Source organism: Chroicocephalus ridibundus, chromosome 3 (assembly GCF_963924245.1).
Source record: "Chroicocephalus ridibundus chromosome 3, bChrRid1.1, whole genome shotgun sequence".
Classification (NCBI taxonomy): Eukaryota; Metazoa; Chordata; class Aves; order Charadriiformes; family Laridae; genus Chroicocephalus; species Chroicocephalus ridibundus.
Window position 1 is genome coordinate 26,995,339 of NC_086286.1, and position 13,991 is coordinate 27,009,329.

Genomic DNA, 13,991 nt, shown 5'->3' on the forward strand with positions numbered 1-13,991 from the left:
TCATGAAGTTCACTCAAGAGAAATGCTTGACAATAAGTACTTTTTATCTAGAACATTTGAGATGACAGTTACTTACGCATAGCCTCAAGGAGGGCATGCTGCATCTGCAAAGCAGACGCTCAGAAACACAAGTTCCCCTTAACTTCCTTCCCCTCTGACAGACTGTAACAAGACCTTTTCATACCAGCAGTTTAAACGTATACAAATTTCATGTAACAGAGCTGTATTAAAACCCAGGCTTCCCCGTAGAGTCTTAATTTGTCTTCTTGTGCATAAACACAATAGCACACAGTTGCACAACAGACAACATAGGACAGAATTTTAAAAAGCCTGGTAATAGACAACCCAATAATATAATTTTAAACATTACCATACTCCATCCTCTGTCTTAGAAAGAGGCCAACCATGGCTGTTTAGTATCTTCAATGACATATACAGTGGGATCGAGTATACCCCAGCAAGTTTGCAGACAACACGAAGCTGAATGGTGCAGCTGACATGCCTGTGGGACAGAATGCCATCCAGAGGGACCTGGACAAGCTCGAGGCCCATGTGAACCTCATGAGGTTCAACAAGGCCAAGTGCAAGGTCCTGCAGCTGGGTCAGGGCAACCCCTGGTATCAATACAGGCTGGGGGATGAAGGGATTGAGAGCGGCCCTGAGGAGAAGGACAGGGAGGTGCTGGTGGATGACATGAGCTGACAATGTGCACTTGCAGCCCAGAAAGCCAACTGCATCCTGGGCTGCATCAAAAGAAGTGTGGCCAGCAGGTCAAGGGAGGTGATTCTGCCCCTCTACTCTGCTCTGGTGAGATCCCACCTGGAGTACTGCATCCAGCTCTGGAGTCCTCAGCACAGGAGAGATGTGGACCTGTTGGAGCAGGTCCAGAGGAGGGCGACAAAAATGATCAGAGGGCTGAAGCACCTCTCCTGTGTCAACAGACTGAGAGAGTTCAGGTTATTCAGCCTGGAGAAGGCTCTGGGGAGACCTTATAGCAGCCTTCCAGTACTTAAAGGGGACTTATAAGAAAGATGGGGATGGACTTTTTAGCAGGGCCTGTTGCGATAGGACAGGAGGTAATTCCTTTAAACTAAAAGAGGGTAGATTCAGAGTAGATACAAGGAAGAAATTTTTTACAATGAGGGTGGTGAAACAGTGGAACAGGTTGCCCAGAGAGGTGGTAGATGCCCCATCCCTGGAGAAATTCAAGTTCAGGTTGGCTGGGGCTTTGAGCAACCTGATCTAGTTGAAGATGTTCCTGCTTATTGCATGGGGGTTGGACTAGGTGATCTTCAAGGTCTCTTCCAACCCAAAACATTCTACGATTCTCCTGACCTTTTTCAAGCTAGAAACTAGATGAATTCATTCATTGTTTGAATTGAAATGGAACATATATGGCTGGAGGGAACTTATTAGCACAGCTTCATAGGGATTAATTTTGGAACTAAATTTCATTCAATATTTCTGTAATATATTCCTCTATTAAATATTTCTGTTAGTGACCACAACAAAGAATAGTCACGTGTGATAACTGCTTAGACGATGCCACAATATGGGAAGCTATCACAGGTGATGGGGAGTGTGTGTGTGTGTGTGTGCGTGCGCGTGCGTGTGTGTGTGCGTGTGCGTGAAGTATGTCAGGTTATCAATAAGAAAGGACAAGTTGATCCTGAAGGCTCAGAGTAATAGATACAGGATGAAACTCAAGGACTGCAAAGTCACAGTTCGAGATCCAATAAAAAGCTCTGCTAAGCATTTGCAAGCCTTTAAGCTGAGAAAGGAAGTGATCCTGGTTCTGAATGCTGGTTAACCATAGTACGACTAAGATTATCTACACAGTGCAGCCATGGAAGTGACAGATGAAATCCTGGGATATTCCAGGAAGATACTGCCAGTACAGATAGAGATGCACAGTCCTACACGTGCTTGAGAAAATTTATTCAAACCTGCAAGGACACAGAGAAGGAGCCACTAGAGTTGTCATCGATAGAGCACCTTTTATGAGTGAAGACTAAATTGGCATACTTTGTTTCCCCTAAAGGACAAGGAGAGGAAGGACAATCATGGCTTCTTTCCATAAATAGATACGAGGACTGCGATAAACACCAAGCAGAATAAGAACTAAGTTAAAGCACAATGCTGCAACATCTAGGTACAAGACATCCAAGATTAAGTTTAGGATATCAATTAGAGTCAAGACCAAGGTACATCTCATCTATAAAATAGAACAAGTCGGTATCAATGCAAGATTCTCAATATATGACAACAAATTAATCAGCTACATGTCTTATTTCTAATATAGGGAGAATATGCATTAGTAACCATTTGAATGCTTCATATAAACACATGCAATTCCAGAACCAGGACTGTTGCTATTGTTCTTAAAGAGCTTTCAGAAAAACAAAATTTAGTGCTCAAAAATCCCGTTCCTGAGCTGTATTGTAGGGAAGTGTCATGCACTGAAGGAGTTTTTATGCAGTTCTGATGCTTACAGAATCATCTAGCTTCCTGGTAATTAGTACTACTGCTCCTAGAACATGTACAAATGGTAAAAGGTAACAAATAACTTTGGAAACCCTTGGGAGTCTTGGGAAATCCATGAAGCTTTATCCAAGGCACTTCAGGAAGCAAGCTGCACAATGGTCACTTCTGGATAGTCAGCCTCTCCCTCCTCCTATATGCTAACGTTTGCAAACTTAGAAGCACAACAACAACTATCAACTAGGGGGACAAGAATGGATTCTACCCACAACGGACATTGGCTGCTCCTACCTAAAAAAGAGACAGGTACACTCAACTTCCTCGAGTTTAACTGAGGCATCACCATTGGAAATACTAGATCAGGGGAGAACTGTTGGATTTAGTTATTTTGGTTCTCAAAATTTGTCTGCTTGGGTCAAAGAGCTAGGAAATGTAACTCCTATTACTTTGGTGATTCAGTCTTCTTTCCTGCTGAGACCACTAGAATATTATTGCCTTAAGGTAATAATTCCACCAACTTTGCAACTCCCTAAGCTCCAAAAAATACACAGTGACTTTAATGACAACCTAGTTTGGCTGTTACAAACTATCTTGAGTATTGCTTTAAAACAATGTCTTTCAAGTGACACTCATTTTACTGAAGGTCTAGAGTCTTTTGTTGTGACTACATGCAACAGTAACTTACTAAGCCATTATTTATGATGTTATTTTATAGAGAAATGCCAACAGATTCAACCACAGAAGAGATTCAAACTTTTTTCTTTTCCCTTCAGAAAACTGGCTACCTGACTGCCATATCAGGATAGAATTCTGAATTTGTTTGTAATTTAGCAATCACCTCACCCACATCTCCAAGCAGTTCTTTAGACTATACCAAAAGTAATAATGGGTTTTGATGGGGGGAGGGGGAATGGGTGTGCATCCCCCCTTCCTCCATACACAAAATTTGATGCTGCCAGCAGCTTTGTGCTCCTGGAAGGCAATTAGTAAGTTATCAAACTCAGTCTTCTACCATCCATTAGCACATGAACTGTAAAAGAAAGGAGACAAAACCACAAACTGTTTCCATTGTGCTGCAGGGAGCAACCTAGTCCAAGGACAGTGTGAACAATTGATGCAGGAGAGTGAAATCCACAATCAGTGATCAGACAGCCTGGCCAAAACTCATTTAGAAAAGGGCAAAGAAAAAAGCTCTTTCAATTTATCTTAGACAAGCCTAAAGCACAAGTGAACTGGTCACAGAAACCACAAGTCTTTTTATAGAAAAAAACAAAACAAACAAGCCTATAGATTACTTATGACCTAAAGTGAACTGAGCAAACATTTACAAATTTTGTTCTTGACACACAGGGGCATTTTGAAGTCAGATGCCACTACTGACTATAAGAGATATTTACACAGCCCTTGCACCCTCCCACCCCTCCAAAATCCAGCCTCTCATCTAGTTCAGTTATAGCCATTTCTCCTATGAATTAGAATCAGTCATATGTGAGATAGTAATCATCACAGCCTTTAGCCTGAAGAGTTATTTTTTGTGATAACTTGTTTCTTACGTGGTTTAGGTCTCAAATCCTATCTTGAACATCTACTTTTCTGTCTCTTTTCCCAAGAAACAGGTGATAGGACAAGAGGAAATGGCCTCAAGTTGTGCCAGGGGAGGTTTAGACTGGATATTAGGAAATTTTTTTTACACTAAAAGGGTTATTAAGCATTGGAACAGGCTGCCCAGGGAAGTGGTTGAGGCACCATCCCTGGAGGTATTTAAAAGACAGGTCGATATCATGCTTAGAGATATGGTTAGTGATGTTTTTTTGTCAGAGTTAGGTTGATGGTTGGACTAGATGATCTGAAAGGTCCCTTCCAACTTAGGCAGTTCTATGATTTACAGCCAATATGAGAAGTCCAGTTTTTAAATACATTCGTTGATGTATTAGAACTGTAACATTACAGGGACACAGTAGGATTTTAACTCCCTTAAGAGAGGAGAGAGAATGGTATGTAGATGCGTGACAGCAATTAATCTTCTATCCACTACTAGTTGGGTAAAGGTTGCTACGTAACTTTTATTTAACAGATACTAGTTACTTAAATTCAGCAATTGTGCTGGTTTGGGCTTGGACAGAGTTAATTTTCTTCATAGCAGCTAGTATGGGGCTATGTTTCGGATTTGTGCTGAAAAGGGTGTTGCTAATACAGGGTTGTTTTCTTTATTGCTGAGCAATGCTCACACAGAGTCAAGGCCTTTTCTGCTCCTCACATGGCCCTGCCAGCAGGCAGGTTCGGGGGGCACAAGCAGCTGGGAGAGGACACCGCTGGGACAGCTGACCCCAACTGACCAAAGGGATATTCCATGCCATATGATGTCATGCTCAACATATAAATCTGGGGGAAGAAGGAGGAAGGGGGGAGACATTTGGAGTGATGGCGTTTGTCTTCCCAACTAACCGTAATGTGCGATGGAGCCCTGCTTTCCTGGAGATGGCTGAACACCTGCCTGCTGATGGGAAGCAGTGACTAAACTCCTTGTTTTCCTTTGCTTGTGTGTGCAGCTTTTGCTTTACCTATTAAACTGTCTTTAGCTCAAGCCACGAGTGTTCTCACTTTTACCCTTCTGATTCTCTCCCCCATCCCACTGGGGGGAGTGAGCGGCTGCGTGGTGCTCAGTTGTTGGCTGGGGTCAAACCACAGCAGGCAATGAACTACCTGACATAGGAGCCCGGATGACTACAAGTGATTCAAGTTTGCTCAACTTTTAGCAGTTAATTAAAAAATAAAAAAATAAAAAAAAATTCAGCAGTATTGCAAGTCAATCATGTGATTGATACAGCAATGCTATAAAAATCACAAGACTGGGACAGGAGTGCAACAACAGAATAACTAACCAACCGTCACCAAACAACAACACCTATATTGTAAAGTTTTGCATGGAGGGAGGGAAAAGGATGGGATAATGAGGAGATATCTATTTCTTGCTCAAAAGGCAAATAAAGGCTATTGCTCCATTTTTTGTTACTGTCACAAGAAATTGTTAACATCCACTTATATTTTATTGAAATCGCACAAAGAAGTTGCTCAAGCGCAGAAAACAAACCTCTTAAGAGCATAATTACCTAAAATATCCATATATTTTTCAGACATGCATATACCACTTTTTAACAGTGCAATCATTCCCTTAAAAACAAAACAGCCAAACCAACGTTTTTTAAGCAGTCTGGAAGACTTACCTTCTGCCATATTTACACATGTTAAGAAAATCACCATTGTTTTTCCCTTCCAAGCATAGGAACTCAGTTGTATTATAAAAGGAATTTTGACATTCTTACCAAAGCCACAAAATGACTCAAGTATCCATTTATAGAGGGCTTGAAAATAAACAAATCATATACCTGTATGTGGGGCCATGAGGCTTCAAGAGTTGGTTCATCTTCTTCTGGATCAAAATCCGGGTTATCACTAGGTGGAAGTGTTCTGAAAATATTAGAACTAATCTGCAAGAGAAAAAAAAAAGTTTACGCTTCTTGTGCTTCCACAGACCACAGTCGGCAATGTACTGCTTTTATCCTAAAATTACATGAAACAAAAACAGCTTTAAAAAATCACTTTTATTCTTTATTTTGTGAAAACTGTTAAATCCAAACAGCCCAAAGTCTGAAACAGGCCAATGAACATAATGAGAAAGTAACTTTTTTCTCAACTGTTTTACAAGTTTGTAGCTAGATACAGTCATATTTAAAATTCTTCTCTGAAACCATGAAAGTTAAAGGAACATTTCAGTTTTCCCTAATAAAGGCCAATTTTTAACTATGTAACACTGAGAGCTGAAGTTTTATATAAGACATCAAATACAGTATGACTAACCAATTATGACTTAAACAGAACTCTCTTCACGTGTAAGACAGACAATCCCAAAAATATATCTAATTTCAGAGTTCTTTACTTAACTTCAAGATATTTGTCATTTTCAGGTAAGAGCTGAAGAACTGCTCACAGTTTTTCCACCTTTCATAATCTCAAGATGTTTCAAGGTTTTGGGAAGTCAGAAATACATAACAATTGTGACTTTTTGTTTTAACACAAAGTAACTTTGGAGAAAAAAATAGCTAACAAGTTACTTTAAGTATGATACAGTCACATCAAATCAATTTCAAAAGGGCAAATTTAAAAAGGTTTCTTCGGGGATTTTTAAAGTATATGAAGTCTAGATAGAAGACCAATCTTTCAGATGTCAAAAGGAAAATGTCATCTCCTCTGTCAGATGTAACATACCGGATTTTAAATCTCTAACATGAATAAAAGAGAACATGAAGTTGATTTTGTTTCTGCGTCTTCTACTGTGTTTTTAGGAATACAGTTAACCCAACTTTTCCAATCATCTTTCAAACTCCTTAGTCTTTTCGATCAAATCCATTTCAAATAGCTGCTAGCCACCCTAGCCTACTAAACACAAAAGAAAGAACATTTGACAGTTTGCAGCAAATGCTACTGCGCAGCTTCCATGGAGTCTCCAAGGTGTTTGAAAAATCCTGCAAAAGGACTTTAAAAGATCCTGAAGTCATCCAGCTGGCTCTGCATAGAAAAATCAGCTGCCTCATTAAACAACATATAAAGCTGTTGCATAAACTGACTTTTCATTTCCTCCTAGGCGCTTCATTCTATGACCTGTCACTGTCTCCTGGTGGTACACAGTAAAGCTTCAGATGGTGCTGCTCTAGAGTAGAAAGGCAATGATGTTCTGTATGGATGCACACTACAGCAGTCTTCTAGTTTACTGCGCAGCAGAAAAAACAAAACAGTACAGTTGACCTATATGGTTGTAAACGCAAGGGAGGACAAGAGAAACTGGCTAGGAGAAGAGGAGGGGGAAATAGGAGTCTGACAGAATGTGAATTTTAATCAAGCCCAAAAGCCAAGGCTACAATCTTGATTCTGTTATTTGATATTGTCTACTCTAGGTATTCAACAAAAACACCCAACATACAAATCAGTCCCCTACAGAGACTTCTGCACCTCTGCTTGCACGTCTTCTAGTAATATCTCTTGAAAATGCATCCTTTTATTTCTAGATGCATCTTGCTGAACCAAACCAGTCAACGCTTTAGCACAGAACCTCAAGTACAGAATGCAAAAGTTGAGTCCAGAACAAAAGTACTAATTACTAAACATACTCCTACAGCAGAAACAAACAGCAAACCTCTTGTCCAGATCCTTGGAGATCTAATTTTATGTTTTTCAGAGTATTCAGTACTTCTACTAGCATTAGTGGTTTCCTGAGAACATACGAAACCTACAACAAACTGTGTACCCGTTTTTATGTACTAGCCCATCTCCCTAAACAACTGGTTCATTTACTTTATGATGTTTTAAATACTTTTTATTCCTGTATCATTTGCTTCTTTCTAACGTACTGCAAATAGTATCAATCAAAAAGGTGGTTTGAGTTGAAACCCTCCCTGTTTTTGATATGTGCAAATTCTTCTCTATATCTTCTCATATTATTTAAAACATCCCTTTCCTTTCCTAAGTGAGTCTTTACCCCAAAACTGTGATTTAAGAAATACAAATCATAAAAGGATCTTACAGCTGCATAGGTTTCCAGAGAAACCCAGCATCAGCTTTCTAAATTAAATCTCAAAGTTTTTGAAAGTGACATGAAAGTGAAAGTTAAGGTATTAAGATAGAGCACTTAAATTTTATTAAAACAAAACAAGAAAAAAAAAAGGTCCCTTATTGTCTGTATACTTCCCGAGGAGCTAAGCATTTGGAGAGATACTAGATTCAATTCCAATTTCTGAGCATGCAGATAGGGATATCTGATTATTTTTTTTTTCAATTCTGAATTTCTGAAATTCTGTGCAATCTCATTTACATCAGATTTTTATATATGGTGGTGGGGAACGAGAAGGGGCTGGCAGGCACAAGGAGATAGAGGAGTAATGTGTACTGGAGGGACATTTCTGTTATGCTCCCAAACCTGATAAAGGATAGAGCTTTCTGACTTCCCAAGAAGTTTTAAAACTTAAAGTATTCACAACACCAAACCCTAACTTGCTGTTAGCTTCAGGGTACTTTCAATTGTGAATTTCCAGACAGAGAAGATACTAATATTTTAGATGACCTAGAAAGGAGGTGCACAGACTACTGTGCTACCCTTCAAAACTATTTGTAAGCAACCCTCTTCCTCAGTTCTTACTTCAAAGGCTTTGGCAAAGGAATTATAGGAAAATCAGGTTGCCTGAGGCAACAAAAAGCATATGTCCTGCCCATCTACCTAAACAAGAAGATTTTTTTTTTTTATGGTCTTGTTCCACCCTTGGTGGCTCAAAAAGACATTGGTACCATTTCAACTAGTGCTGCCTACTTCGGGATCCATGCAGAGCAGGAACAACTACATGAGCCATTATTGTGTGGTACTGGCCCAGCAGCTATGATGGTAACGGAGACAATGTGAAGGGACAGAATACTAGGAGACCTCCTCACCCGCACTGGCTTTGTCTACGCACCAGTCAGGAAAAACATGGTTTTTTTTCTTCCCCTCTTGATATCGTAAGGGATTGTTGACTTTGCCTCCCCAAGACTTGGGCGACTCCAAGGAAGCTGGGCTGATTCCTCTGCAAGTTGGAGGAAAGGGATCCCAGGCGCAGGGAAAGACAAGGGGCTTTGGAAAGGAATTAGCTCCGCTTCTGCCACTAATGCCACTCTGGCTTTTTTCAGGGAATTTTTGTAGTCTGTTCATCCTTTACTACCAGTCAGATCATAGGTGGGTTTCATTAAGGCTGATTTCTACTTTTTCATCACAAAAACACTATCCCATAGCGCTTTTCCTTATAATGTAGTAACACTGAACAGTCTGAAAAAAAAGATCTTTTAAATGTCATAGAAGTTTTGCTACAAAGAAAGGCCTCAAGCCTGACACACGTGCTGTTTGGAGGGAGAGACCCATCCAGAGTTCTTTCTGAAAGCTGGTACTTAGTCCTAATTCACAGCAAAGACCTTTTCTGCTGCCAGTTGCCAGGGAGACTAGAAGTACTATTCAGGCTTGGAGGGATCTTTTGTCTCAAGCTCTGAAAAAGCTCTCACTGAAGCAGAAGGCCTTCTTCATTTTCTGTCATTTTAGGGGAGAAAATGAGATGGAAATTTGTTATGGAAGAAAAAACAAGCATCCACAGAGCCCAATCATTTGCACAACAATAACCTCAAAAGAACAGCTCAACAACACCTTACCTCCAAGAAAAGACAACAACTCCAATATAAAAGAAAATCTCCCTTCAACAAGTATGATAAGCTAGTTAGTATACTCTTTCTTTCTTCTAACAAGAGGGCATAGAGGGCAGACAAAGTAAGAAAATACTGCAAGGATTCAGGCTTGCTGCCACCAGCAGCAACAACAAAAAAAAAAAGTAGACAAAGAAGAAGTGGACATACTCTGTCCTTGATTGTCTTGTGTGAAAAAAAAACATTTAAGGGCAGAAACACAGGTTCTTTAAAAAAACAAAACTATATAAAAAAACCCACAACAGTGTCCTAGATCTTTTGTGAAACTTAATAAGCATCTGGTGAAACAGCCAAAATTATTAAGAGGGTTTCAATAATCCTAGCCCTTCAGTATAATGCCAAAATTTCTACGCTTTTTATATTAAACTTCCGATCTTCCGTATCAGCTCCTCACAAAAAAACCCAAACCAAACCACAAAACTAAAACCCACCAAACAAAAAACCAAGCCAAACAAAACCTTGAGAAAAAAATAGCATGCACTATATAGAAGACTACAGAAGTCGTAGGACATATGTTTGAACTGGTCTCCTTATGTTCCCAATAACTACTTTTGAAGTCAGCACTGTGCCTATTTAAACTTAACTGAAGTTTAGAGAACCATTAGCCTAAATGCACGGGCACTAAACACATTCATTTTACAGTTCAAATTTCTAAAAAAAACAATTTTATAATATTTAAGATTATTGTCAAATGTCTTTCGGTGGCATTCCCTGTACACGGAGTATAGGTATATCTAACACATCACTTACACGGCATTTGAAAATGCATATAAAAAACCTGGGAAAGTCAGCAGATAATGACCACAAGTATTTTGCTGCTTATTCAACCAGCCATTTGTAAAAATTGCACAGTACAAGTCATCCTGTGGTTGACAACTTGAGCAAACCCCTTAAGACTGCTCTAGCACAGCTCTCCAAGGCCAACACTGTAACAAACAGCCAGAAAAAGTATTTACAAAGAGTTGCTTTCTTACACTGATAAACCTTTCTGTTGACACTAGTAGCCACAAGAATCTTTACCAGAAAACTTTGGCCTGTCACTCCACTGCCATTCTTAAATAAACAAAGACAGGCAGCACCAAAATATTTCAATTTTCTGAATGAGAACAACTTCAAAGCTTACCCAGCCTGCAAGCATCTGCAATATACCAGTTCTTTCATTTTAATTAACCTGAACGCATCATATTTCAGCTAATAATTAAAACTTACAAGTTGTTTGTTTTTACAAGCCTTTCTAAACAATTTGTAAGCCAAGTTATAATTAATAATGTTTCGTAAGCAGAATAACCAATAGCAATTCTGAGTTAGATGCCACCACAGTTGTCAACTGATTAATTTAAGATATTTTATTAAAATTCAAAATGTAACACGAGCACTCTACTTACCATTTTCACTATGTCAGCATAAGCTGATTCAACAATCACTCCACGATTCGTTGAAACATATTCAACCAGTTCATTCAGTGTTGCTCTCTTGATTTCTTTGCTTTTCAGGTCTGAAACAGAGTCCATGAAGTCAAAGAGTACACAACACTGTTGCAACTTCTGACAAAAGAGATCTTGCTGTTCATTGAAGGTGGCATCTATAAAAGAAAAAAAAAAAACAAAACACAAAAAACAACAAACCACCACATCATTTATGTCTGTAGAAGCAAACTCAGGATCTCTAAGTTTATTTTGTTGACTAAAATTTGCATAGCTATTAATTTTTTATTGTGGGGAACAGTGTGCTTTATAGTAAGCAAATAAATAAGCAACATTGTCACAAATTAAAATACCTGTTTAAGTATGTTAGAATGATAGACCCACCTCTCAACTTGTGTTTCATACAAGAAGTATGAATAAATATATGGCAGTAAAATGTATTTAGGGAAAAAAGAGTTCCTGGATTAACTTTACTTGAAATACAGAGACATCAACAAGTATTAACTCTCCCTCAGCAAAAGTCATATATGGAAGCAGTGCACCATACTAACCTTTCATTCATCCGATTTGTCTCATTCTGTTCCCTAATCCTTTATTATGTAACCTGCTTAAAAGCTGTAAAATCTGCTTTGAAGAAACCTTGTCTTTTTACCCCAATGCAAAATACTTCACATACTTTTGACATCATGTGACGAATGTTTCTCTTAAGAATCAACTCCAATATTTCAAAAGGATTAATCCTGAATTTTCATGCTTTGGTCTAAATAATTGTTTATAATCTTATTCATGTAAGGTTTTCCAGCTTTTTTTGGCCTATTAAGACGATGTGTTTGGTTGTGACTTGGCATTTTCATTTTAGAGTGCAGTTTCTCTATAAGCTGATAAGCAAAATTCCTCCATTAGTATTTCACATTAGCTCTAAAGAAGATGGATTATTAAGTACAGTACACCTCAAAAATTTAATACAGCCTTAAAATATTGTGACTGGTCAAAAGTTGCATGATCACAACAAAAGCAGCCGCCATGGTTTTAAATGAGAAATTGGTTTAATGTGCCTTTTGGTCTTGTTTTTTATTATTTCTTTGGGTTCTAAGCCACTCCACCAACATAGCATCATCTTATCTATGAGTCAGTTGGGATTTCCCTTGTTCTAGTGAAAAAAAATTATTTCCAATTTTATCTGCAAATATGAACTGCTTTCCCCTTGAAGAATTTAAGGCCTGTCTATAACCAGGCTACTAATCAATCCCTTAGCTTCATTCGTTCATTGCAGTATTGATATTAGCACTGCTGTTTCATCACAAGGAAATTATCAAGACAAGAAAATGGCAACTGCCTTGTAACACTGAGCACTGAAAATCTTAAGTCTCACTTTAAAATTTGAACAAATCACAAAAAGATCACACGCTTCTCTTTATTGTTTTAGGCTTATTCTAATTAAACAAACTTCATTTTAAGTTTTTAAGTTTAACAACTCAAATGCTCTTTGATAATGCCAGTTCCTCAAGTTTCTTACCAAAACACCTCCCATTTAGTGTCTGGAACAACCAACAGTCAACAGTGGTTTTCATATTCAGTAATTATCTGATAGAATTCTTTTGTTTCTATAAGCAAAAAGTAATTGCTAAAATGGACTGAAACGCCTCCACTGTAATCCCAACTGCTCGCTCTGCCCTGAAAGTTCAAACACCAGAATGTTATATTGTATTACCTTTCCCCATCTGACAGTTATGATCCTATTAAGTGAGCATAACAACTTCAGCGAGCTTTTGAAAAAGCCAGCAATTACTACTCCCTCATAAAGAGCAATTCATACTTTTGAATGTTAATTCTGCAATTTTAACCATTTTTCCTTTGAATAAGATTCTTGCAAGATGCTTATTTCGCTCAGATAACTACAAAGACATGAATTGTTACACCCTGCAAAATAACGAACATCAGCTGTAACAACATTTGTAAGTTACATAACATTTCAGCTCGGATCTTCTAATATTCTACAGCCGATGGCATGAGTAAGTACCGTATCATAGCAACAAGGCAATAACACTGACATGCTGAGGATAAAATCCAAAAAGCCTAATTTAAGGAACCCAACACGGGAAGGAACAGCTTTTTTTTTTTTTTTGATACTAGCCCCAAGCTGATAGCTGGACTCATACAGGAGTCAAACCTACTCTTATTTTTCCTCACTACAAACTTAACTAAGTTACAAAAGCCCAGCAGTGAGGTGCAGCTAATACAGCGTATTTGTTTGATGTTCAATAAAATGAAGTATCATTGACCAAAATTTACTTAGAAGTTTCAAAAACCATAAGACAAGACCTGAATACTCCTAACAGTGGTTAAAACAGACTAAAGACCTAAGGTTAAAACGAAGTAACAGGAATTCAGACAAAATAATCAAATCACTTATTACCTTCCCTAGAATATCAAAGTCCCTGCATTAGCCACTTTTAGTTTGACATTAGAGTAACAGAGATCTTATCTATCCTGCCATGCATCACCAGTCCATTTCATTAGCAATCTGATCGCAATTAGACATGTTTTCTCAAATGAAAAACCTGCCCATTAATCTGTTTTGTTACTCTTATTTAAAGTAAAACCACAGGAAGTATTTTCTTTTACACATACATCCATTTTCCATACTTATAAGGGGAATCATGAAATAAAGACATCCGCAAGACATGAAAATTATGTGCAACCATGGTAATAACTAAGGTAACAAGAAAGCCAGTTCTGTTGTATCAACACTACCTGTCTTCATGCACTCAATCCCTGCTTGACATATAGCACATTTAGCCCAGGAATGTTACG

General features: G+C 38.4%; 1 protein-coding gene across 1 annotated transcript in view; it reads right to left on the bottom strand.

Annotated features, from left to right (window-relative positions):
• The window catches only part of PPP2R5A (protein phosphatase 2 regulatory subunit B'alpha), a 46,961-nt gene that overhangs the window by 17,232 nt on the left and 15,738 nt on the right, over window positions 1–13,991 (bottom strand). The window contains exons 2-3 of the mRNA XM_063328497.1: window positions 11,139–11,335; window positions 5,868–5,969 (exon numbers count right to left, since the gene is read on the bottom strand). Coding sequence (XP_063184567.1) covers window positions 5,868–5,969; window positions 11,139–11,335 — 299 coding nt within the window. The remainder of the gene's footprint in view (window positions 1–5,867; window positions 5,970–11,138; window positions 11,336–13,991) is intronic.